The 24992-nt window shown below is 36.3% G+C and overlaps 2 protein-coding genes and 1 pseudogene across 3 annotated transcripts; 2 read left to right on the top strand and 1 right to left on the bottom strand.

The window, feature by feature from the left end:
• Positions 1 to 6591: 6591 nt before the first annotated feature.
• On the bottom strand, positions 6592 to 10482 carry LOC103327824 (protein IQ-domain 26). Its single transcript, XM_089051392.1, is given in 5 exon segments — positions 6592 to 7109; positions 7112 to 7481; positions 7567 to 7773; positions 8406 to 8839; positions 9579 to 10482. Coding segments are annotated over 4 exon segments (1215 nt in total). The 5' UTR covers positions 8799 to 8839; positions 9579 to 10482; the 3' UTR covers positions 6592 to 6864.
• A 2123-nt stretch (positions 10483 to 12605) lies between these two features.
• Positions 12606 to 16133, top strand: LOC103327825 (nuclear poly(A) polymerase 4-like). Its single transcript, XM_008230190.3, has 10 exons — positions 12606 to 13016; positions 13131 to 13211; positions 13391 to 13498; positions 13730 to 13792; positions 13884 to 14045; positions 14406 to 14519; positions 14643 to 14705; positions 14794 to 15123; positions 15239 to 15403; positions 15494 to 16133. Exons 1-10 carry the CDS (start codon positions 12996 to 12998, stop codon positions 15899 to 15901), a joined length of 1515 nt encoding a protein of 504 aa, XP_008228412.2. The 5' UTR covers positions 12606 to 12995; the 3' UTR covers positions 15902 to 16133.
• A 1201-nt stretch (positions 16134 to 17334) lies between these two features.
• LOC103327826 (nuclear poly(A) polymerase 4-like) lies at positions 17335 to 23197 on the top strand (annotated as a pseudogene). The gene is made up of 12 exons (XR_016125962.1): positions 17335 to 17611; positions 17710 to 17787; positions 19003 to 19110; positions 19405 to 19467; positions 19554 to 19715; positions 20594 to 20707; positions 20831 to 20893; positions 20969 to 21298; positions 21385 to 21549; positions 21628 to 22459; positions 22860 to 22930; positions 23031 to 23197. The product of XR_016125962.1 is annotated as a nuclear poly(A) polymerase 4-like (transcript).
• Positions 23198 to 24992: the final 1795 nt, after the last annotated feature.

Below are 24992 nucleotides of genomic sequence, written 5' to 3'. Positions count from 1 at the left end.
ATGAAATTGACATGTGTCAAAATCTCATTTGTTTTGAGGAGGAACTTCTTGTGTGGATAGGGAGAAAAACTTTCCTCGCACAGGGATGCCAGGTAAGCAATCCAGCTAAGTATCCTCGTCCAATGATTTTTCGACAGCTGTCACCCATTAAAATTTAAAAAATTAAAAAATTTTGGTTGCCTCTGCTCCTCATGCTATGCGAACCAAGCAACTCTACTTTAACACTTGACCCAAAAAAAAAAAAAAAAAAAGAAAATATTTCTTCAAACCAACATTCAAGCCCTTGTCGTCCCGGCGCCACATTCGTTGGTGTCGGCGTCAAATTCGACACTGCCATCCTCCATCCTTTATGTCCCCATCCCCTCCACCATCGTTGGTGTTATCTATCTCTTATCATCTCTCCCTCTCGTTCTCTCTCTTCACGCCAACAACAGTGGCAGGGCGGTGAGCTTGCCAAACTCCAAACTTGAGGTGACTGACATCAAATTTCGAGGCCAATCTCTCCCTCTCTTTCTATCTTTTCTTGGCGGCCTCCGATGTGGCTGATGCAAAGTGAGAGACAGATGGGGAGAGAGGAGAGTAAGTCAAAACAGAGAGAGATAGGGTTTGGGTTGAACTGTGGGAGAGGGAGAGGGGCCGTGCAAAAAGAGAGAGAAGGAGAGGGAGATATGAGAGAGAAAGGGGATTTCAGTTGCTGGGTTCGCATAGGATGAGGAGCAGAGGCAACCAATTTTTTTTTTTTTCAATTTTAATGGGTGACAGCTGTCGAGAGATAATTGGAAGGGGATACTTAGCTGGATTGATAACCCTGGCATCCCCGAGCCAGGAAAGTTTTTCTTGTGGAGAGGGCAAGGAATCTATATATATAAAGCAAAGAATTGTAAAATATTCAAAATACCATAAAATGTCTATTGTTTAATGCAAATATTAAAATTGCAATTATTAATTAAATGAGACATGATATGGTAAATTCACACTTTTTCATATTAAAAAATTAAAATTAAAAGAAAAATCAGATCATGAATCCTATTTTTATAAAATACAATTACTCATTTTTTTAAATTCTAAAATAAATTTAAAATTAAAAAAAAACTCGTGTCTTTGAAGCGTCTGAAAGAGCTAGTGATATTTTACGGAAATGAAAAGTTTCGGCTGAAGGGAAAAAAAAATAATGGGACGGGTTCAAAGGACAATTATTGGATGCAAAGAAATTTAATTTTCTATTGCTCATATGGGCTTGCCATAGTAAGCTTTGTAGCTGGTGGGCTTGCTAATATGGGCTTTGATTGAGCACATGCTATACTCATTTGGTCTTTTTCGTTTTCTTAAATCGTCCATAGTTAGGCCCAGAAACACTCATGTAGATTTGTTTTACTTAGGCCCTTGGCCCCATTGTACTAAAACAAAAAAGCAAGTCCGTGAAAATCCATGCTCTCGTTCAAAACATACATTCACATACTCACATTTTCCGTAAGATGATTGTTGGAAACTTTTTGAGTTATTTCATAGAGTTATTTACACTAACATCTCCTTAGGTTTTCGGTTCTTTCGTAAAATCTCTTGAGGTTTCAAAAATTACACCCTGTGAGATTTTAAATTGATTTCACAACATCCATTTTAATTATTTTTTCGTTAAAGATTGATGATTTTATATATATAAAAATTCTCCAAAAGGAAAAAATTAGCCTTTGGGATTAGATTGCATATACATTGAGGTTGATTTTGTTATTTACACACTTTTTTTATAAATAAAATCATCAAGCTTTGAACGAATAATCAACGAAAAAGGGTTCTACGAAAACAATTTGAAACAAAAGTATTCGTGTAATTTCTGAAACGAATTTTTGTGAAAAAACTTAAAATTCGAGAAGAGAAGGGGGGTGCTAATGCAAATAACTCTTATTTCATATGATCAATTCAAGTCACTTTCTGGGTTTTACAATCCAAAAAAAAAAAACTAAACACAACACCTGCATGGATAATGAAAACATGCACAAACGACTAAAGTATATAGGCGGATCTATAGCGGGACAAGTTTTTAACCATTATATTAGAATGCATTAAATGGTTGGAATTAAAATTCAAACCAGTACATTAGTCATAAAGATGATGAACTAAAATTCAAACCAGTACATTAGCCATAAAAGTCATAAAGATGATGAACTAAAATTCAAACCAGTCCATTAGTCATAAAAGTCATAAAGATGATGAACTCGTTGGGTCTTTGCAAATTTTTACCTTTAAAATCCAAACCTTATCAAAACTCATATTTAAGATGTAAATTATTGGATGAAAAGACTTGAACGTACAAGTGAGGCTGTTAGGCATTGAGAACCCAAAACCTTATCCAAGTAAAAAATAAAATTAAAAAAACCCTAATGTGCCGACAAAAGGACGGTTAGGGTTGAGGTGACGCCAAATTGCCAGCCTTTGATTTTGAAATAGTGCTTAGGAACAAAGCACATAAACCAAAAGCAAAATCTCTACAGTACCATTAATGCAACTTTTGACTCAGCTTCAAAGTTTTCAAACCAACATTAGAATTAATTAATCAGATTTAAGGGATTGATTAAAACAAGAACCCTCTGGAACATGATTATTATCTTAATGGGTTTTGAAATATTATGACTTTTTTTTATAATTAGTTCAAAAGCACAATGAGATGAGATGACGAAAGCGTACAGCCGCTCGACCAAACATATTCGACCTTCCTATTCTCGTAGCAAGTGCTTTTTTTTTTTCAAACAAATCGTATAAAGAATTGTGTTTGTCAGTGTTTGAATCAGATGAGGCATACTGGTTTATTAAGGGCACGAATACTTTAATTAATCTTGTCTTACAGTTCTCAACGTCTCTTTTTTCTGTTCAAATATTGTTTAGTAGTGTGTTAGTTAATTGAGAAATGTTTGTTTTATCAAACATGACACCTGCATGTGGACAGTTTTAAAATATGAACATTTAACTCAAAATTAATCGGCCATATGGTGGAGAAGTCAATATCATTTAAGTTCTTTCATCTCTGATAATATAACCTACTGCTAACACGCCTATTTTAATATGAGTTGTTCTTAAATTCATCTCTAGAATCATTCTGTTTTTTTTTTTTTTTTTTTTTTCTAATACCTCGACAGCATTATGAATGTAAATATAATCATTCAGTTTGGCATAATTATGAATGCAGTTTGAACAACCAGTGAAGACGGCATTAATTCTCCCATGTTAACTTAATTTTGATCAGTTCATGCAATGATGAATGTGATCGATAGTTTAACCTATAATTTAATCCGTTTGTCTATATTTTTTATTCATACTTTTCTCGTCCCCTAACTTATTAACTAGGGTTCAAATATTTAAAATTCATTATATGAGAAAGGCATTACAAAATATAAATCTCATTTGAATCAAAGTTTATCGTCAAAGTTTTTTTTGGAGAAAAAGGTTCATGGCTGAATTATTTCAAAAATGACATTTTCTATAACAAGAAAGATAAATTTTTCTTCTCAAGCATTAAGAAAGATATTTGATTGGTCAATTTAACTTTTCACGTAACATTTCATGCAAAAAGAAGCTTTTATGGTACGTGTATATATTTAGCTTTACTAAAGATTTGCAGTAACTTTTGGGAGATTAGGAATCTTATTTTGCTTTATCAAAAGAAACAAGGAGAACACTTAGAAGATCGGATGCCAAAATTGATGCCTTTGAGACACCTTTTTTTTTCTTTCTTTTCTTATAGAAGCCTTTACACTTTTTTCTTTTCTTTTTTAGGTCGAAAAGAATTTACTTTATTTGGTTCTGGAACTCAACCAAAGCTTTAATACGTGCACTCTAATTCGAATGTGTTTAAATAACTTGTCTCTAAAGAATTTAAACTTCGATTATACTTTATCATTAAATCTTAATATAATATTTTAAGAATATTCCATCTTCATGTCCCCAAAAAATATATATTCCATAATTTGAATTACTGTTCATGACCCCTTGTTTTTTATTTTTATTTTATGAGAAAAAGGAATTACAAGAGAAACCCTCTCAAGCACAGAGTCCCAAGAAGATCAAAAATAAAAGGAGGAACCCCATTCTCCCATAGGCGAGAAGGGTTGAGAGCATGACCTAAATTAGCTATAGAATCCACCATGTGGTTGGCTTCTCGATAAATATGCCGAAATTGGACTTCATGACCCCTTGTTGTTCGGGTTTATTTTTGTTTCAATTTAGGAAGGAGACCTGATGTTCCATGATATATTTACAATTCAGAAACCTTCTATACATTTTCAGTTTTACTTACACTATTTTGTATGTATTTTCTAGCATCCTTTGTCTATACACTAAATTAAAGAAACAAAAATGAAAAATGCAATCAAACCATTTGAGAGACAAAAGAGGAAAAGAAAATTAATTTTACGATTTGACAGATAAATCAAGTTCTGAGTCAAATTTGAGCTCAATATTTCGATTTAGACGCTAGGATTCGAAGTCCAAGTTTAAAACCTAATTTTGGATGTTCAAGTGCTAAAGTGGCAGTTCCAATGTACAAGGTCTTAGTCAAAGGATTGAAGCTTTCAATCATGAATTTATGTTTGAGGTTGTGGGTCTTAAGTCCACAATTTAATGTCTTGGGTATAGATTTAGACTTTACATTAACGAGCTTGAGTATAAAGTTCTAAGTTCAATATCTTCTCTGTTTTCAAAATGTTGGTTTCATTGTTCGAAAATAAGAATAGCATTTCTAAACTACACAACTACATATACGAACCAAACATCGAACACTAATCCATTACCTTCCAACATTAAGTCTTCAAAACCATCATAATGAGGTTGGACAACCCTAGGCCTAGTTTGTCACAAATTAAGTCGTGTGAAGGACAAACCTCAGAGAACCTTACCGGCACGCTGCACGAAGTGTTCAAACGCAATGACTCCATCCAGAAGAAGATGAAGACGATGATGATGATGATGATGATGATGATGTATGGCTTAAGCAAGGAAGAGAAAAGGATAAGGGATTCAGTCAAAGACCGGCTCAAGTACCCAAATTGCCCTTTATAATCATGTTTTTTTTTTATAAACTTTTTACCAGTTTGAGCTTTGAGTTGGTGGGCCATATATCATCATGTCATATCATAGCTGATGCAAGCAATCAACGCAAGGGAAGACTTGGAAAAAGTCATCACCAGTTCCAAAGAAACCAAACCCACAAACCCATCAATCAGATCAAAGCCCTAATCATTGCTGATAAGAAATTTAAAATCCATGCATGGGGTCTGGTCTACAACAATAATTACCATAGCCTTTCCTTGATTTCTTTATTTTCCAAAACAAATTAAAAACCCGAGCCTTCCTTCCTTCCTTCCTTCCCTTTCTGTGTGTAGTTTTCTACTTTTTGGCCGACATGCAGTTTGAGCGCGTGAAAGAGTGCTTGAGTCATTTTTCGCCATTGGCACTTGGGTTCTTGCGCTTCTATGAGTTCATAAAACAGTGCAACTATTCAACTTATTTTTGTAACTAATTATAACAACAATTCCTAGGGCTAAAATTTATTAAAGGGACCTCACCTATTACATGTATACATAATGAGAAACATAATGTAACACAATATGAGGTCTTGACTATCGAGATTTCTGACTTCAATGGTAAAACATCTATGGCGTATATATTTAGAGCAAAAAAATTCGATTCTTACGTACCCTCCCCTTTTCCCAATCCTCATATATATGACGCAAAGACTTATGGGCAAAAACAAATCCTTATTGTAGTAAAGGAGAGGTGTTAGACAAAAGATCTCTTCTTAGCACAACGTTACACAATTCTCATCTTAATGAGGGAGAATTTATAAACATTGGATTATAAAATGCACATTCATTGTTAATTCCTGCATAAGCTTCATGATTGATATTGATAATTTCTTAATTCTCATTTGCATCATCGATGGGATTTGAAGTTCTGAACCCACCACTGTCTTTCTCTGCCATTTTTGGAAAATAAATTATTATTTTTCCATTGTAAAGGACAAATTTAAATGTTGCTCATCGAAATATGTCTCAATCACTGCCTAAATATATAAATGCAAGGCAAAAGAACCAGAGCAGCGTCCAGTTTATTAAATCAGGCTAGCTACAAGCCTAGGACAGAGAGAAGCAGAAGCTTCACGGAAGCTAAGCAGCTGAGCTCTTTGGTGGGAAAGTTGGGGGTTCAAAAAGATTTCAAATTCCTGCATAATGCGGCTCCTGCTTCAATAATGTTCTGATGTTATTCTTATCCCTGCTTGAAATCCACGAACTATTATGAATTTAGCGACGGATGGAAAATGAGATCTTTTTGTCTATTTCTGCTACGTGCCTAGGCAAACCAACAACTTGAGACTTGTCGAGACTTGTGCATTTTTGAGTCTCTTTTGTAATCATAGTAAATTCCTTTTTGTCCGTGACATGAGATTTTTAGTCTGCAAGTTAAGATTATTTTTCATTGAGTTATACCTTATTAGCTTTTCATGAATGTTTTTGGCAAAGGCCAAATAGTGGAATCTTTTGCCATTTGGTGCCATTTTTGTGATTATTGTTTGCCAAGACCAGAATTGTGATTCTCAGAAAATTAACATGTAGAAGCTCCTTTCATCTCATTGACTCATAGATCATAAGAACAATTTGAAAGAAACTGTTGAGAAAAAGGAAAATGGAAGGTGAAAAAAAAAAAAGGAATTTACACAAGCACTCTGTGTTCTACCCTATTCATTGTTAATACTGAAGTGGGGAAAATAAGGCACAGAGCTTCTTCTTCTCTCCAATCTGTTTTTTTTTTACCATCTTCTATGCAAAGCCCTCCCTGATTTTAACCAAAGACAGGACCTTTCTAATTGCAGCTTGCTCAATAATTCAAGACTTCTTCCTCTTCCTCTTCTTCTTCTTCTTCTTGGACTTGATTACACGATCGATGCATTCGAACTCCGCTTATGCTGTTTCTTGCTGCCATCATTTCATTAAGCGAAAGCCTCTTCTTCGGCCCTGGTTCCGGCCTTTGCTTAGGGGCACTGTGGGACCTTGACTTTGCGTTGAATGACTGAGTGCTTGACATGTAGTTTGGGAAGTTTGAGTAAGGCCGAAAGAAGCTGTCCCACAAACACTCTTGGCTGGTGTATCGGGAGCATTGGATCGAAAAGAGTTTGTGAACCGTGGAGTGTTGTGGGCAGTAGAGAACTTGCATTCGTCACCATTAAAGCACCATTCAAAATCTTGAGGCTGCTGTCTATCAGGTATAGAAATACGGGTTGGAAATGGACAGGGAAGTGGTGATGAGATTGTTTGGTAAGGCAGTTCTTCACTACATTCAGATAGTATGGTGTTGAATCTACGAGACCTGGATCTGGTTTTGAATGTGTCAATTTCCACAATTTTTGGGCTTTCATCAAAGCCATTAATGGAAGTTTCATAAGTTGCAGATAGCCTCCTGCTATAAAATTCACTTCTTGCATCGTCAAATCTTTCCTGCTATAAACAAATTTTATGTGTAAGAAAGAAGTCAAATGTAAAATGTGATCCAATATTAGAGGTTGGTGAAATTAGCACTTACAACGGACTTCCGGGCTTTGATTTCAGGTAGAAACCTGTTCTCTTTATTGAAAGAACGACGTGCTCGCTGGAATCGGACAGTTGTCTGTGCTCTAAAAAGAGCTTGCATACTGTGAAGAGTAGCAGCAGCCCGTTTCCGAACAAGATAGCCTCTAACAAGAGCCTGTAACTTAACCAGTCCCCTAAGAGCTCGGTGTGCCTTTCGTGCCTGAAGGCAAAACCAAATTTAGATTCAACAGAACAATGCACATACCAGAGGAAGTTGGGGTAGGTTTTGCAAGTTCATAATAAAACTAGTCACAAATGTAGCAGCCCAAGTTGTGCAAATGAAAATAAGGTGAAAAACCAAAGCCAACTTTAGAAAATAAATCATTACTTTAAAAAAAGCAAGAAAACCGAAATAATAACACAAATGGGGGCATACAGTGCAATCATGACCCTGTTACAAGAAACAAGATTTCAAATTTCAAACACATAACATTCGGGCATGGGGGCTCACAGAATGAGTAGCCCGGTCAGAAACAGGGGAGGGAAGAACAATTCTCAGCCGTTTGATTGACCAAGAAAACAATTGTTTTTACTGTTGCATAGGATTTGGAAGCAATAGTCGACAAATGTTTGTATTCTACTGTTCCATTAGGATTTGGAAACAATTTCACAACTTTTTGCGAGCAGACATAAAAGTAAGAACTAAGAAAACTTTTTGCGTAGTCAAAATTTACTACCATTTCACGCAACCATATCAAGCAGAGTTTCAATGCAACATTCTCTAAGCAAAACCAAACATACCAATAATCAATTTAAGGCAAGGAATGGATTAAAAACTGAGAAACTGCTTACCAGATAGCCTCTGAAAACAGTTTGAATCTTCATTGCAGCACATCTCTCTTTTTTTCCAAACATGAGTCCACCGCCTTGACTTGTCAGCCTCACAACCGCCACGGCCGCCTGAGCCGCGGCCACGGCGGCATCAGCAGCAGCTGCGGTGGCAGCAGCCACCGCAATTGCGTGCTTATTCTGCTCCTTGTCTGACTCAGCAAGATAGGATCTGAGCCAAGCAGAGTCGGGGACAGGAACATTTGGTGGAAGATTGTTTGTGTCTTTCCCCGACTTGGCAAAACTCCACCGTTTCTTCTCCTTCCGATCACCAGATGTAGTGCTTGTATTGCCAACATGGTCTTTCTCTTTCTTCATCCCCAACAAGCCCTTCAACCATCTTGTAGCTCTCCCCATATTTTTGCTCTCTCTCTCTCTCTAGAATCTGAAGATACAAGCTGGAGAGAGAAAGTTAAAAGGAGGCAAAGATTAAGTAAAGGGTAAGTCAAAACTCAAAAGACCCAGCAGGAGTTTATGAAGAAACAAACACCAACAAAGCAACAAATATGGAGTGAGAGAAAAAGGGAGAGAGAAACAAGTGGAGAAAGTCCTAGAAAGATAAAGAGAATGTTGAAGTGAGTTAAAGAGCAAAGTGAAGTGAGCACCACAACCTAGTAAGCTATCCCCATTTTTACTCACTAGATTTCGGAGCGAGAAACTAGGAGAAAGGTATTTCCAAGAGGCACTAGAGAAGGAAAGAAAGAAAGAAATAGAAATGTTTTTGAAAAAAACTCAATCCAAAGGGGAACAAAACCAAAGGTGGAGCTAGCTAAAATAGAGCATAAAGGGTCTCTGCTAGATCTCTCGGAATCTTTACAGGTTGCAAGCAAAGAAGTGTGGAGCAAAAGATTAACAAACAAAAAAGCATCAAAACCTTAAAATATAAATGGGGATAAAACTTGGTTTTTTATTTTCTTCGGTGAAATTCTGACAGCACCTCGTGAAGAACTGCATTACAAGACAAAAAGTGTCACAGAAAGATGCAGAGGTTCAAATCCATTATAATATAACCAACCAAAGCTTCAAAAAGTCACCAAGTAAACAAACAAGTCTAAACAAACAAGAATTACAGACAAAGCAAAGCATGAAAAGTGCAGAAGCTTAATGTAAACATTTTCACAGAAAAGGGAGACTTACCCAGATACCCCCACCACTTCACTTCACACCGCCTCCTTAAAATCTTAAATTCAAAAAAAGCGCCGAATTTACTCCCACTTTGTCTTCTGACTAAACTTGGCAAAACTACAACGACAAAAGGCACCACCACCACCGCTTCACTCTATCTATTTCTCCTCTCTCTCTCTCTCTCTCACTAAAAATCTCAACTTTCTGGAGCAACGTGTACTCAAAATGAAAGATACCCAATTACCCACTGACAATCCCGTGAATATTTTCCGATTTTGTTTTCTTTTTCAAAAGCCTCTTTCAAAAACCCTTTGGAGTATTATGCTTCTTCCTCCCTCTCTCTCTCTCTTTAAAGAAAGAAAAAAAAAAAAACCCTTTTCTGCTATCTTCTGCTTCTAACCCTCTACCCTTCTTAACTTATAATTAAAGCCATAAATTTCTCTGATATCTCTCTCTCTTTCTCTGTCTGTTATACGTTGAAGTAGACTCAGACTGTGTACTATAAGAGCTGGAAAAACAGAGCAGGCTTTAAAAGCCCATTTACCCACTAAAAAGGACAGCTTTTTATAGCTTCTCCTTTGTCCCTTAAAAGAGTTGTATGAGTGAGAGAGCCGAAAAAGGCTGAGACTTTGCTTTCTATCTTGGGTTGGAGAGAAGATGTTTGATCAGTTTCCGTATCTTTTTCACAGTGATTCCCTCTTCTCCATGATTCTTAACTCAGTCTCTGCCATTCTTTCTGCATCAAAATCTTTGAAACAGAGCTTTGGTTGACAATGGGTCTTTCCTAAACGAGAGCTGATCAAGCAGATCTGAATCCATTGGGGGGATGCAGACGCTGCTTATTAAGAGAGAGAGAGAGAGAGAGAGAGAGAGAGAGAGAGAATGGGAGGGGGTAATCTTGGGATTTGAAATTCCATAAATGTTGGGTTTTGAATTTTTCCTGATATTTGGGATATACCAAAGTTAGATAAAAATGGCAATCTGCCATTGACTGTGTGTGGCATCTTTTACTTTTAGGAGCAGGTGATTTGAAAATGGTTTTTTGATTTTCTTCAAATTTATTTATTTTTTAATATGCAGATCCTTTTCCTGTTGTCACAGTTTTTTTTTTTTTTTTTTTTTTTTATTTGTTATAATTTGGTCGAAAACAGTTTTGATTGATTTATGTCGCATGATGATGTGGATATAAGGAACCAGATATAGTATGGATCTTATATATTCTTTCTTCAATGTTTTGGCTAAAATCCAGTCATAAGTAAATGCATAACGTTACACAATAACTTTGTGAACATGGAAAGTTGGAACATTTTGACATTAAAAGAAATCAATTTCATCAATTTGAGCGAGTAAGAGGGGGATAGTAGGAATTTTCACAGATATTATTTGCTTAGGGTTCGTTTAATTATTAATTTCCAGGAGGTGAAAAGAATTTGTATGCTTTAGGAAACTTCTTTTTTTAGCCAAAAGATTGTTTTGTTTTGGTGGAGCTTTTGAGTTTAAGTTAATCATGTGGTGTGTACATTTTAGTCAAGAGATGATTTTTAAACGAGGAGGCGAGTTTAGGGAGAAACACTTGTGTGGAAATGAGATAATACTGTTTTTTATTTTCAATCAATTACGATATGTCACGCGTAATAACTTTTTCATTTGGTATATTTAGTTGGGGATAGCAGAACATTGTTATTCCCGTTTCACACAAATTTTTCTCGAATTTAGGATAACAATAAAGGAAAATAGAGCTATTCCCACTTGCTACATAAGATTCACATTTAAAAGTTCCCAAAGTGAAAAAGGGAAATTCACATAAGCATAACGTATGAGTAATAATGAACAAGTTACGTGAAGAAAAGAAGAAGAAGATGCAAACGCAATTGAAAGTGATAATATGTTTTCAAGAACTGTTAGTTTGTAAATATTACAATCCTTATGGGACAGTGGGACTGAAAAGGGACCATCCATGCTTTGAGTTGGGCGTTTATGTACTAACTTAGGCAGCCATTATTCAAAGTTTGCCATTAATGTTCTGGACATTTTTCATTTTTCATGGAAAGGGACCGATGTACCTTAATCCTTCTCTTTCTTCATTCAAAACCGAATTAGTAGCAACTTGTCAACTTTGGACCATGATTTGGTTTGCTCACAACTCACAAACTCACAAAGCAGGCCTAAACTTGCATGGCAAATCAGTCAAACCCAAGTTGTTCTCACTTTCCTTTGATCAAGCCCAAATGGTCTTCTTCCTTTTTGCTTTTGTGGGAAAGCCCAAGTTATTTCATCTCCATAAAGTATTATTTTTTGGGTAATTCTAATAGTAATATGCATAGTTGAGAAAACAAGATTCCAAGTGGCTCATATTGCCTCTCCTACTCATTTTAGTGTTTGTGATTCCTTTTAGCAGAAGCCAAAAGTTAATTTTTATTTTTATTTTTTATACAAAGATATAAGGGAGGGGGAATCGAACCTAGGACCTAAAATGTATGGGTAAATGCTCTTAACTACTTGAGCTATAAGCTCATTATGCCAAAAGTTTATAATGATATGGATGAGTGTAGTTTCTCTTGTTATAAAGAGATAACTGTAGTTCAATACAAGAAATTCTTGAGTGTGACCGTCACTTCGTTGTGTGGTGTTACTAGCCTACGTGAATTCTAAAATACAAACTCAGTCGATGGTATATAATGTGGTTGTGATGTCCGTACAAATATGTTCCCCCAAGGGCAAACCTACAAATGGGACTCAACTGGGCTTTAGCTAAGTGCTGATTTTATACTTTAGTCTTGATTGTACAACAAAATCTACTATAATTAAATATTAGCTCACTTATCTTTTAGAATTCAGCCTATCCTAACCACTCAAATAAGATTTTATTTTCTTTTGCCCACTGAAATCCTACCATATTTTCTATAAAATATATATATAATCCTACTATATAATATTAATCAGCCCATTCCTTAAAATATTCCTGAATCCACCATTGTGTCCTCCATATATGCATGAGTTATTTGATCAACATCTTTGGTGACTCTAGTATTTTTATAAGAAAAACCTTCCCCAAAGTGATGATACAAATCAAAAGGCAACTCTTGGGAGCCAACAATTTGCCAACCATAGGCAACAGCAACAACTTTTATTTCAACTTTTAAGAATAAAACTGGAAGCTTACACCTGGAAAAAACAAAAAGAGATGAAAGTGAAAACGTCAAACCCAAAGTCAAACCTTAAAAATGATCCGTTGAAGTTACAAAAGCTTCCTTGTAGTTGACGTTATTCCTCGCAGTTGACAATTTTGTTGGGGGAAGCTGAGATGGAGAGTTCAGCGACATTGATTGCTCCGCCGCCGCCGCCTCCGCCTCCTCCTCAAGCGTCGGCGAGGCAGTACGGGTGACACGGCCAATATCGACAGCGGGGCCCACCGAAGCCGATATTCAAATGAATATAGAGTTGGAGAAGGTTTGTGCTTACCGAGTTTTGTTTTGCAAAGCTTGATTAATTTTGGGTCTTAATCTTATGGTTATGAAAATATTGTTTCTGGGTTTTCATAATCTTTTGGTTATGAAAATGAAGTTTTTGATTGAAGAAGCTGGAGTATATGAGAGCAAAGAGGAAGCTACCAAGGGAGAGCAAGTTCTTCAGCGAATTGAGCAGGTGATTAGTGCTCATTTAAAACAAATTGTGTGCTACAGTGCTTTTCTGGAGCTATGTTAACTGCCATTAGCATTACATTCTTGTTTTTCACTTCATAATTATAAATTTTTTGTAATTTATTCCATCTCCATTTTCTGATTTGTAGTTTCAACTTTTATACCCTATCTTCTGATTGTTAGATTGTTAAGGATTGGGTGAAGGAACTTGCTCGCTCGAGAGGATACACAGAGCTAATGGTTGAGGATGCTAATGCTCTTATTTTTACATTTGGCTCCTATAGGCTTGGGGTAAGTATCCTTGCTCTTGATTGTGCTTGCAAAATTTCTGTTTGTGGTCTCAGTTGGTTTGAGAGAGAGAGAGAGAGAGAGAGAGAGATTGAGAAATGGATGTCTTAAATGCAATGTTACAAACTGTTTAGTTTCAATATGCTTTTAGTCCTTGTTTCATTGATTTTTTAGTAATATGCTTTGATTTGTTTTTGTTTTTTGAAGTATACTTGTGCGGTTTGCCTTCTGTAGGTACATTATCCTGGGGATGAAATAGAAATGTTATGTGTCGGGCCATCCTATGTCAATCGAGAGGTAAATATTGACTGCAAGTGGTTTCTCAGAGTTATAAGTCTTGCAATAGTTCACTGTTTTATCTATACAACACTGTGATGTTATCTTACAGGAAGACTTCTTCTTTATATTGCAAAACATTCTGGCTGAGATGGAAGAGGTGACCGAACTGCAACCACTTCCAGATGCTCATATTCCTGTGATGAAATTTAAGTTTGATGGAGTACCAATCGACCTCCTTTATGCAAGCATTTCTCTCTTGGTTGTACAAGAAGTGAGTACTGAACTTCCCCCTCTTGTTGACCAAACTTTCTTAACAAAAACCAAATATCATGCTATTTCATGTGGATGAGATGTTTTAAGGAATCTCTCTCTCTTCTCTCTATGTTTCACTTTCTGTTATTTGTCTGATAAAATCACTGAAGTAATCAACTTAAATTAGATTTATTATTAAGATAAATTAAGTCTACTACTAGAATAGAGGTCACATGTAAATATAATGATCTTAAGTCTACTACCGTAACTTTTCATATTAATTTGCATCCTTTTTGTATCCCATCTTTGCATTTGTCCTATATCTTCTTCTCTATATCTTTTGCTTTATTGCTTTAGAGCATTTTATTTTCTGAAACAGGACCTGGACATTTCTGATGCATCTCTGTTGTATGATGTTGACGAGCCTACTGTTCGAAGTCTTAATTGCTGCAGGGCTGCAGATCAAATTCTAAAACTTGTTCCAAATGTTGAGGTGAAATGCTTCCTATGCACGTGTTTTGTTGGTCTGGCAGTCGCCTTTTTTATTTTTATTTTTTCAAACACCTATATGTACTGCCATATATCAAACCTCTCTTATTGAAATTTTTTGTTGTAGCATTTCTGTACAACATTGAGATGCTTGAAGTTTTGGGCGAAAAGGCACGGTGTTTATTCCAATGTGAGTACCACCTCACTCCACAATTTGTTTTGACTTATTTTACATCTAAACTGATTCCATTGCTTGGTTGGTCATATTTTATGTTCAGGTTATTGGATTTCTTGGTGGAGTGGACTGGGCTATTCTTGTTGCCCGGGTGTGCCAGCTTTATCCCAATGCAGTTCCCAGCATGCTGGTTTCTAGATTTTTTAGAGTATATACACAGTGGCGTTGGCCAAATCCTGTCATGTTATGTGCCCTTGAAGAGGATGAACTTGGTTTTTCCAGTTGGGATCCACGTAAAAATCCCCGTGATCGAACTCATCATATGCCAATTATAACTCCTGCCTACCCTTGTAAGAACTCCAGCAAGAATGTTTCACAAAGTACCCTGCGTGTTATGGTGGAGCAGTTTCAATATAGCAACAACATCTGTGAGGTATGTACTTGTTCTGTCTTGTAGTTGAGAGGTAAGAAGAAGAGTGTGTGCTTTAGCTTGTTTTCCGTAGTTGGCACTCATTGGTCACTTTCTCCTATTCATTGTTTAAATCCAGAAAGTGGAGCTGTTTAAAGCTGAGTGGTGTGCTTTGTTCGAACCATACTTGTTCTTTGAAAGCTACAAGAACTATCTTCAGGTTGACATAGTTGCTGCTGATGTTGATGACTTGCGTGCTTGGAAAGGCTGGGTTGAATCTCACCTGAGCCAACTGACTCTAATGGTACTAATGACTATATCTGTTTTTTCTGTCCTCTTTGAAAAACAGAAATGTATAGTCCTCTCATTTTGGTGCTTCCATTTACATTTTCAGATTGAAAGGGATACTTTAGGGATGTTGCAATGCCATCCTTATCCCCGTGAGTATGTCGATACGAACAAACAATGCGCACACAGTGCCTTTTTTATGGGTTTGCAGAAGAAGCAGGGGGAAAAGATTCAGGGTCAGCAGTTCGATATACGAGGAACTGTTGATGAGTTCAGGCTTTCTGTTAATATGTACATGTTTTGGAAACCGGGGATGGAAATTTATGTTTCTCATGTTATTAGAAGGCTACTTCCTCCGTATGTGTTTCCAGATGGTTTTAGACCACCTCGACCGTCTAGACGTACAGCGCAACATCAGCCTGATAAGTTGTCTTGTGATGATGTAGAAGTTTGTGCATCTGGTTCTAGTGAGAGTAGCCTGAAGAAGAAGAAGGATGCTCATATGAATAGTTAGTGGTAATGGAAACTTCAGGAAGAACAAATTTCAGCCAAAGGAAGGATTTCTATTTTGGTGGAGTTTGAGCTTAACAATTACTGTAGATTGATGTAAATCATACAATCTTTTGGTTTAAAAAAAACAAGAATTGTTGCATTGTAAAGATTACAATCTTTATGGGGCAGCCATTAAACAAAGTTTACAATCTTTTAATATAAACTTTATACTTAAAAAAAAAAAAAAATCTTTTTTGGTGCAATCAAATTTGATACTTTTTTTTGGTGGAAGTGATTTCTATTAGATATTTTGCATTATCTTCCAAGTGATGAGATATAGGAGACCAACCATTTTCTCTTTCCTTCTTTTCTTTCTCTGTTCTCCTTTATCTGAAGTTGATATGTTGGTTTGCTAACTTTGGCTGGCTTCATTCAATGTTTGTGATTCATTTTTCCTACCATACATTGGAATGGAAATAAAAGTCTTCATAGTCATATCTCCAAACAATTCATTCCGCTAATCAAACGGGCCCTACTAATATAAGGTACTATTTTTTTCATGCTGGTAGATAAATTAAAAAACCCTTCTTCACGTTATTAGAATCGAAAAAAGTGAGAGTAATAGAAAATTAAGGACATGAGGAACTGTGAGCAATTCTTTAGTGACACATTAAAGTTTGAAATAATTTTTCTTTTGGTAATAAAAATGTGTATTGGGGAGAATTTAATTCAATAACTTTAAATGTTTTTCAATAAAAAGGAGTTAATAACTATATCTACCATTTTATAAATTCAATTATTCTCATTAAAGATTTTTTGATCCTGGGTTGGGTGGGAGACTGTCAGAAAATCAGATCTACTTGCAACTTGCTATTAGAAAAAAGGAAAAAAAAGAAAAAAGAAAAATCAGATCTGCTTTCACACCCCTACGTCGCCACGTGTCACGAGTCCATTAAAGTTACAATCAGCTTCCTTGTAGTTGACGTTACCAGCAGCGCACTAGGTTTTCTCTTTTTCACAACGCGTAACCACCGTTTCGTTTTTTAAATATTTTTTTTATTGAAACGCACCGTAACGCCGTTAAAAACCCATAAACAGCAAAGCAATTAAAATATAAAGAGATAAAAACCAAAATAAATAAATATATTTATATCAAAACACAAAAAACCACCAAATTCAACCGACCGCCAGCCAGCCAGCCAGCCAATACTTTCCCCTCTCTCTCTCTCTCTCTCTGCCGTTCCTGATTGACTCCCCGAATTCTCTCTTCTCCGACGCGTTTTAGGGTTTGTTTCTTTCTCTAGAAATCTCCTTAGGGTTTCCTTTTTCAGTTAGGTCTGTCAGAATTCCCAGATTTCCGATTCCTATTTAGTTTTGTAATTTTGATCTTATTGGGAAAGTACTTTGCTTTTTATTTCCTTCCGTTATTAGGGTTTCGACTATTACCTCCCTTAAAATCTAGGGTTTTGGTTTTCGATTTCTGTACAATTTCAATATCAGATCGTGTTATCTTTTAGTGAATTCTAGGGTTTTCGAATCTTTGTTTGGGAGGAATTATTTTTTTTTTCAAGACTTTCTTTTTTCCGGGGGATGCTGAGATGGTGAGTTCAGAGGGATTGAGTGCTCCGCTGCCGCCTCCTCAAGCGGCAACGAGGCAATACGGGTGACAAAGCCAATATCGACAGCTGGGCCTACAGAAGCCGATATTCAAAGGACTTTAGAGTTAGAGAAGGTTTGTGCTATTGAATTTTGCTTTGGAAAGATTGATTAGTTTTTGTTCTTGATCTTCTGGTTATAAAATTTTGTTTCTGGGTTTATGTGTATGTTAAGTTTTTGGTTGATGCGGGTCTTTATGAGAGCAAAGAGGACGCTGACAAGAGAGAGGAGGTTCTTCAGCGAATTGGGCAGGTAATTGTTGATTGGTGTACACAAATTATATGCTAGTGAGACTTATCATACTTAAAAGCCAGTTTTAGTTTTAGTACTAGAGGTGGCAGTTTTATGTGTGCTATAGTATTGATCACCTATTATCAAGGCAATAGAATGATTAGGAATTTATGGTTTAGGTTAGTAATTATTTATTAGTAAAGATTAGCTGGCTAATTATTTCGTTGTGCAACTGTGTTATTGGAGAATTTTCAAGCCTCTCTAGGTTGATTGTCAACTTTTGTTTGTTCTAACTTTTGGTGTTATTGGATTTTAATTAATGTTAAGCGTTTGTTCGTATTAATTTTTTCAATATGATTGATTGTGTAGATTAAGTGCCATTCGTAAATACAAATATGTCTAGTAGGGTCTTTGGGTCCAATGGGTTTGGATGTGGCATAAGATTACCTTTGTGTAATAATTTGTTTTGCCATTATGTGAAATGGAGTGTTTGATAGTTCTGCCATCAAGTTAGTTGTAGTCCTTGATAGTTATTTTTGGACTTGCCTAAATTATGGGTTTGATTGGATTCTGGATTAAATGGTAACGATAAGACGAGGGATTTATATTTCAATTGGAAAGGAAGGAAAAATTCAGAAAGTGCAGGAGTCAGTGGCTTACTTAGAATATGAAATAGGTTTCTTTTGTTGTTGTTGAAGGTTTTCTTATTTCAATAGCTGAAAAATATTCTACAGTCTATTTAGAGGGAACCCCGTGGGCATGATATAATATTAGTATATGAAGTCAAAAGAGTAAAAGTTGCAGACAGAGTGTTACAGAGACATGAGTATCCAGTGGACATTACAATTCCTTTAGAAGACATGCGACTAATAAGTAAGAAAAGCCTACTCGTGATGCATGAACAGAATGTAGTCTGGGAGATGAGCTATTTTTGTTACAGAAAACAAGCTGATCCTGTCTTTGCAATAAAGGTCATGCTTTTGTATTTGGTATGTGCATGACTAAAGTTGTTTTTCCTGCAGCTTGTTTAGGTGTCTCACATCTATGAGATATGGGCTTAAAGTGTATGTTAACTGCTGTTAACATTACATTTTTGTTATTTTCTATTTATATATGGCTTTTTATTTTTGCTAAATGTAGAGAATTGTATACATAAGTGAAAATCCTGTATTTTGTTTTAGCTCCTTTGCTGATTTCCATATCTTCAACTTTCTTATCCTATCTTCTGGTGGTTAGATTGTTAAGGATTGGGTGAAGCAACTTACTCGCTTGAGAGGATACACAGATCAAATGGTCGAGGATGCCAATGCTCTTATTTTTACATTTGGCTCCTATAGGCTTGGGGTAAGTATCCTTACTCTTGATTGGGCTTGCCAATTTTTGTTTTGTTTTGTTTTGGTTTTTTTTATTTTTGGTGTGGTCTGAATTGGTTTGAGAGAGAGGGAAATGGATTTCTTAGAAGCAATGGTACATGCTACTTAGTTTCAATGTGTCTCAAGTCATAGCTTCAGCAAATGTTGGGTAATTTGTTAGTTTTCTTTGCCAATTTGATTGGTTATTTTTGTTTTTTTTTTCAAATATACATGTGTTGGTTGCTCTTCTATATAGACAGTTTGTTTGCCATTACTTTTTCCTTAGGTGCATGGTCCTGGGGCTGACATAGACACATTATGTGTTGGGCCATCCTATGTCAATCGAGAGGTAAATATCGACTGCACACGCTTTCTCGTCGAGTTCATAGTCTTACAATCATTTGTATCTATTTAATACTTATATGTTATCTTCAGGAAGACTTCTTCTTTATATTGCACAACATTCTGGCTGAGATGGAAGAGGTGACCGAACTGCAACCAGTTCCAGACGCTCACGTTCCTGTAATGAAGTTCAAGTTTGATGGAATATCAATTGACCTTCTTTATGCAAGTATTTCTCTCTTGGTTGTACCAGAAGTAAGTACTGAACTCCCCCCTCTTGTTGACCAAACTTTCTTGACAAAAACCAAAATATCATGCAAGTAGTATGAAAGTGAAACTTTTTCCTAACCTTATTGTGCTATTTTATCTGGATGGGATGTTGATTGCTCTCCTCTCTCTATGTTTAGCTTCCTGTTTTTTGTTTGATAATTCGTGTGGGGTTGGCCACAGCGGGATCTCATCCTTATGTAGTTTGTTGAATAAGATAATGCAGACTATTTTAAGTTCAATTACAAAAAAAAAAAAAAAAAAAAAATCTAATTGTGGTAGCAATCTAAAGGAATAAGCAGATAATATGATTGTTAAAGAACAGATCAACATCCAAAATCACTAAGGTCCAGAGATACAACCAGAATAATTTACCATCCATGCTGCCACCGTCATCTTTCAAGATCTAATAACATCTCAAACAATTGATTAACTAAAAATGAAGAGGGAAGGAAAAGAAAGGAAATAGGAAGAGGAGGGAAAAAGGGGTTAAGGTTGAAGTTATATAATCTGGACTATATAAAGCTACTTATATAATCTGGAATATCATAATTTTATTTTGTCACTGTGATTTATGTTTTCTAGCAAGCTTGTCTCTATTGGTTGTGATTCTTGTGAACCCTGGTCAGTCAGTTCTCATTACCTATTTCCTACAGTGTTTGCAGGAATATATGCTTGTTCATCAGAAGTTTTAGCTGCTTGTTTTTTGGTGTGCAAATTTTAATTTTGCGGAGATGTTAGACATTTGTGAAATTCAATTTGGTTGTTTCGTAGCCTCATCTTTGCATGTCATCTTTCTTGCCTAATTTCTATTGAGTGTTTTTTTTTAATTTTTTTAATTTTATACATTTTAATTTTTGCAACAGGACCTGGACATTTCTGATGTATCTCTGTTGTACGATGTCGATGAGCCTACTGTTCGAAGTCTTAATGGCTGCAGGGTTGCAGATCAAATTTTAAAACTCGTTCCAAATATTGAGGTGAAATTCTTCGTATGCATGTGTTTAGTTGGTCAGCCAATCATGTGGTTATTTTATTTTTTCCAAAAGATATTTATACTGCTGTATGTTGAACCTCACTTATGGTACTTTCTTTTGTTGTAGCATTTCTGTACAACACTCAGATGTTTGAAGTTTTGGGCGAAGAGGCGTGGTGTTTATTCCAATGTGAGTACCTCACTCGAGATATTATGTTGACGTATTTTACATTTAAGTTGATTGTTATACAATTTTTATATTCAGGTTACTGGATTTCTTGGGGGAGTGAACTGGGCTCTTCTTGTTGCCCGGGTGTGCCAGCTTTATCCCAATGCGGTTCCCAGCATGCTGCTTTCTAGATTTTTTAGAGTATATACACAGTGGCGTTGGCCAAATCCTGTCATGTTATGTGCCATTGAGGAGGATGAACTTGGTTTTTCTGTCTGGGACCCGCGTAAAAATCCTCGTGACCGGACTCATCACATGCCAATTATAACCCCTGCTTACCCTTGCATGAACTCCAGCTACAATGTGTCACAAAGTACCCTTCGTGTTATGGTGGAGCAGTTTCGATACGGAAACAAAATCTGTGAGGTATGTACTTGTTCTGTCAGAAGAGATGCTTTAGATTGTTGTTCACACTTGTTGGTTACATTTTCCGTTTCAATTTTTGAATCCAGGAAGTTGAACTGAATAAAGCTCGGTGGTGTGCTCTGTTTGAGCCATATTTGTTCTTTGAAAGCTACAAGAACTATCTCCAGGTTGACATAGTTGCTGCTGATGTTGATGACTTGCGTGCTTGGAAAGGCTGGGTCGAATCTCGGCTTAGGCAACTGACTCTAATGGTAGTGTCTATATCTCTTTTTGTTCTCTTTTAGAATTAGAAATCCGTAACATATTGGTTCCTCTGTTTATATTTGCAGATTGAAAGGGATACTTTAGGGATGTTACAATGCCATCCTTATCCCCATGAGTATGTTGATACGAACAAACAATGTGCCCACAGTGCGTTTTTTATGGGTTTGCAGAGGAAACAAGGGGAGAAGACTCAGGGTCAGCAGTTCGATATACGAGGAACTGTTGACGAGTTCAGGCATTCCATTAATATGTATCTGTTTTGGAAACCGGGGATGGAAATTTATGTTTCTCATGTTCGTAGAAGGCAACTTCCTCCATACGTGTTTCCTGATGGTTGTAAACGACCTCGACCCTCTAGAATTATGGCCCAGCAGCAGGCTGATAAATTGCCTTACGATGACGGTGAAGTTAGTGTGACAGGATCTGGCTGAGAGACACCTGAAGAGGAAGAAGGATCTTGATGGGGTGGATGTGAATCAAGTTATGCCACTAGAGAAACGGCAATCTCTTAGCCCACAACCCCGTGATTCAGTTTCTCCTGTAATTATTTCTGACAAGGCAAGCAGTGCATCTCCGGAGCAGTCAGATAAAGGTTTTAGTATGGAAGTGGTTGAGTCAAATAAAAGAACACTGTTGGGAGAAACGGAGCCTGAATATGCCTCAAATTCCAGTACTATTACAAATGTTACAAGCAAGGGCAGTTGTGATGATGCAGGATTTGGATCAGTGGCTGTTAGCAGTGAGGGGAATACTAGGAGTGTTGAGGGAAGCAGTGTTGGGAGTAACAACCCAGGATATTTGCAGGGCGATGTATGCGAGGCAGATTCGGAATCTCTTTCAGATAATGGATGCGGAAATGGAAACCTGCGGCAAGATGGATCTCAAGAAGCATTAGAGGTTTTGGATTTAAGTTCCTTTACTTTGACTGAATTTTCTGGTGATTCATTTTCATCATATGGTCGTCTTCTTTTGCAACGTTTACTCTGATAGTTGGATGTTGTCTTAATTTCTTCATCTAACTCAGAGATTCTATGACCAAATGCACCAATGGCATAAAAGTAGCAACATCTGAGGTATCTTCGAACAATAATGCAAGTCCTGACAGGATCTGTGTTGGGTCCTCACTTGTGTTGCACGCGTTAAAACATTGGACATTTGAGAATACAAACCTATAATTAACTTGTTTTCCGTTTTCTTTAACTTGCCTTATCTTGGAGGTTTTCTTTGCACTGACCAATCTACCTAATTTCTTTGTTTCTTCTCTTCTTTTCTTTGTTTTTCACTTTTTACTCTGAAGCCGAATGCTGCATTTGGGATGCTACTCAATTCCAACGAGGGAGTAAACTCTGAACAAAAAGCGGTGATAAGGCATGTGTAGTGAATTTCTAAATAGAGAATTTTCTTGATTATTTTTTATGTATTGTTTATCTTTATGCTGCTCCTTTTGCTGTGGTGGTTTGAATAGCAGGTTGAGTCTAACATCAACGGCCTGAGCAAGTTGGATCTTTGTATATTTGGCTGTGAAGTTATTACTCAAAATGAGAGAGGAAGAAAGCCAGCAGCTCGGGTAAGTGTTCTTATTATCGCTGGCTTTCATTTCATTCTTTTTCAGGCTTGATCCATGCACCCTGGCCGATGAAGCCAAAAGATTCGAAATGAAGTCAGTGGTTTTTTGTACAATTTTCTTATTTTAGAACTTGTGAATTATACTGATCTGCGTAAGTTTTGAGCTTTGGATGCTCTTAAGAGTCTTAAGAGGATTTATTCAGATGCTCGCTAACTTGTGCAGATAGTAGTAGGTTTTTACTTTTCGTCATCTGGTGGTTGTGGCAAAGTGTCCTCGGCTTGCCAGGTCCAGGAAAAAAAAACAAAAAAATTGAAAAAGGTAAAAAAGTTAAATAGTGTCTTCTCTTTGTAAGGGTGGTGGGGGGAAATGTGTTGCATGCTCTGTAATGTGCTCAACGTACAATGGTTGTCGGATCTTGTTTGAGTTTGAGTGGGACCACTGTTGAGGGTGTGTCTATCTTCATTCGACCTTTGTACATTATATGCAATGTAATGAATATTCAACTTCCCTCTGCCTCTCTCTCTCTCTCTCCCTCTCATTAAGTTTTATTTCATTGAGCAAATCTGGTCGTGATTGTGTTTATGCATATTTAAATCGGGGCAGTTGTGCACCTTTAAATCAGCTCAATGTGAAATTATTGGACTTTTGATCCACTTGTTCACTTCACACATCTCAGTTAAATCTATTACAGTCAACCGTTGGATTTAGATCTAATGAGCATTAAAGTCAAGGTTGGCTTGTGATAAGTAGGGTTATACTTTATGTGGGTCTCTGGCCAAAGAGGAGAAGAATCCCCAATTAGAAATGGAGTAGGCGGGTTTGCTCATTTATCTCCCAACAAATGCCAAATCGAGGCTTTGGTTAATTTACATTAGGGTTAATCGTTTTATTAGTTCCTGAATTTACACCCGATTTGTATTTGAGTACCTCAATTTTCAAAATAGTTCCCATGGTCCTTTAACTTTAGTTTTGTTGGGACAAATTGTTTCGCCGTAAATTTTGTTAACTCTTTTGTTAAATGCAGGGGCAAAATGATATTTTTGTATCAAAATTGATTAAAATATGAATAAAAAATTAAAATTAAACTCTCCCTCTACCCATCTATACTTTATTTTTTGTTTTAATATAATAAATACCATTTTACCTCTGCATTTAATAAAGTTAATAAAATTGACGGTATGAGCATTTGTCCAAACGAAACTAAAAGTTAATGGACCACAGGAACCATTTTGAAAATTGAGGTACTCAAATGTAAATCGGGTCAATGTTTAGGGACTAATAAAACGATTAATCCTTTACATTATTTCCTTTCCTTCGAAAATGTGCAATTGAATTGAATTAATGTTTGCAATTGAACTCAATTGAATTGTTCGAGCGGTTGCCTGAAAAAAGTTATAACTCAACATGCAGCAAAATGAATTTGCTTTATCAGTTTTTTGTGCCAAAAAATAAAAGGGCTATATACCTTTTTGGTCGTTGAGTTTTACATGAAAATTTAATTTGGTGACAAAAAAATTTAACCAAATTGGTCATTATGTTTTCTAAAGTATACAATTTATAAACATTATGCGAAGTGTAGTTTTTATTTTTAATTTTTTTTTTCTGAAGCACGTTCAGTATTTTTGAGTTATGATATATTGTGCTATTAAGGTTTAACAAATTGGGGGAAATCTTGGGTTGAAATTGGAATTGGAGGTAATGAGGCTTGTCGTGAGGTTATGTGAGACTTGTCAATCGAGGTTATGTGAAGTGAGGCTATGTGAGGCTTCTTGTGTCATGGCTAGGCATGCCTTGTCATATTCAAGACAAGTGAGGCTATTCATATTCAAGGCAAGCTATTGAGTGAGAATCGTATTGTGACTT

This window comes from Prunus mume, linkage group LG4, assembly GCF_029339155.1.
Source record: "Prunus mume cultivar Tortuosa linkage group LG4, ASM2933915v1, whole genome shotgun sequence".
In the NCBI taxonomy this organism is placed as follows: domain Eukaryota; kingdom Viridiplantae; phylum Streptophyta; class Magnoliopsida; order Rosales; family Rosaceae; genus Prunus; species Prunus mume.
The sequence above is the reverse complement of the archived record's forward strand: the minus strand, read 5'-3'. Positions and strand labels throughout refer to the sequence as shown.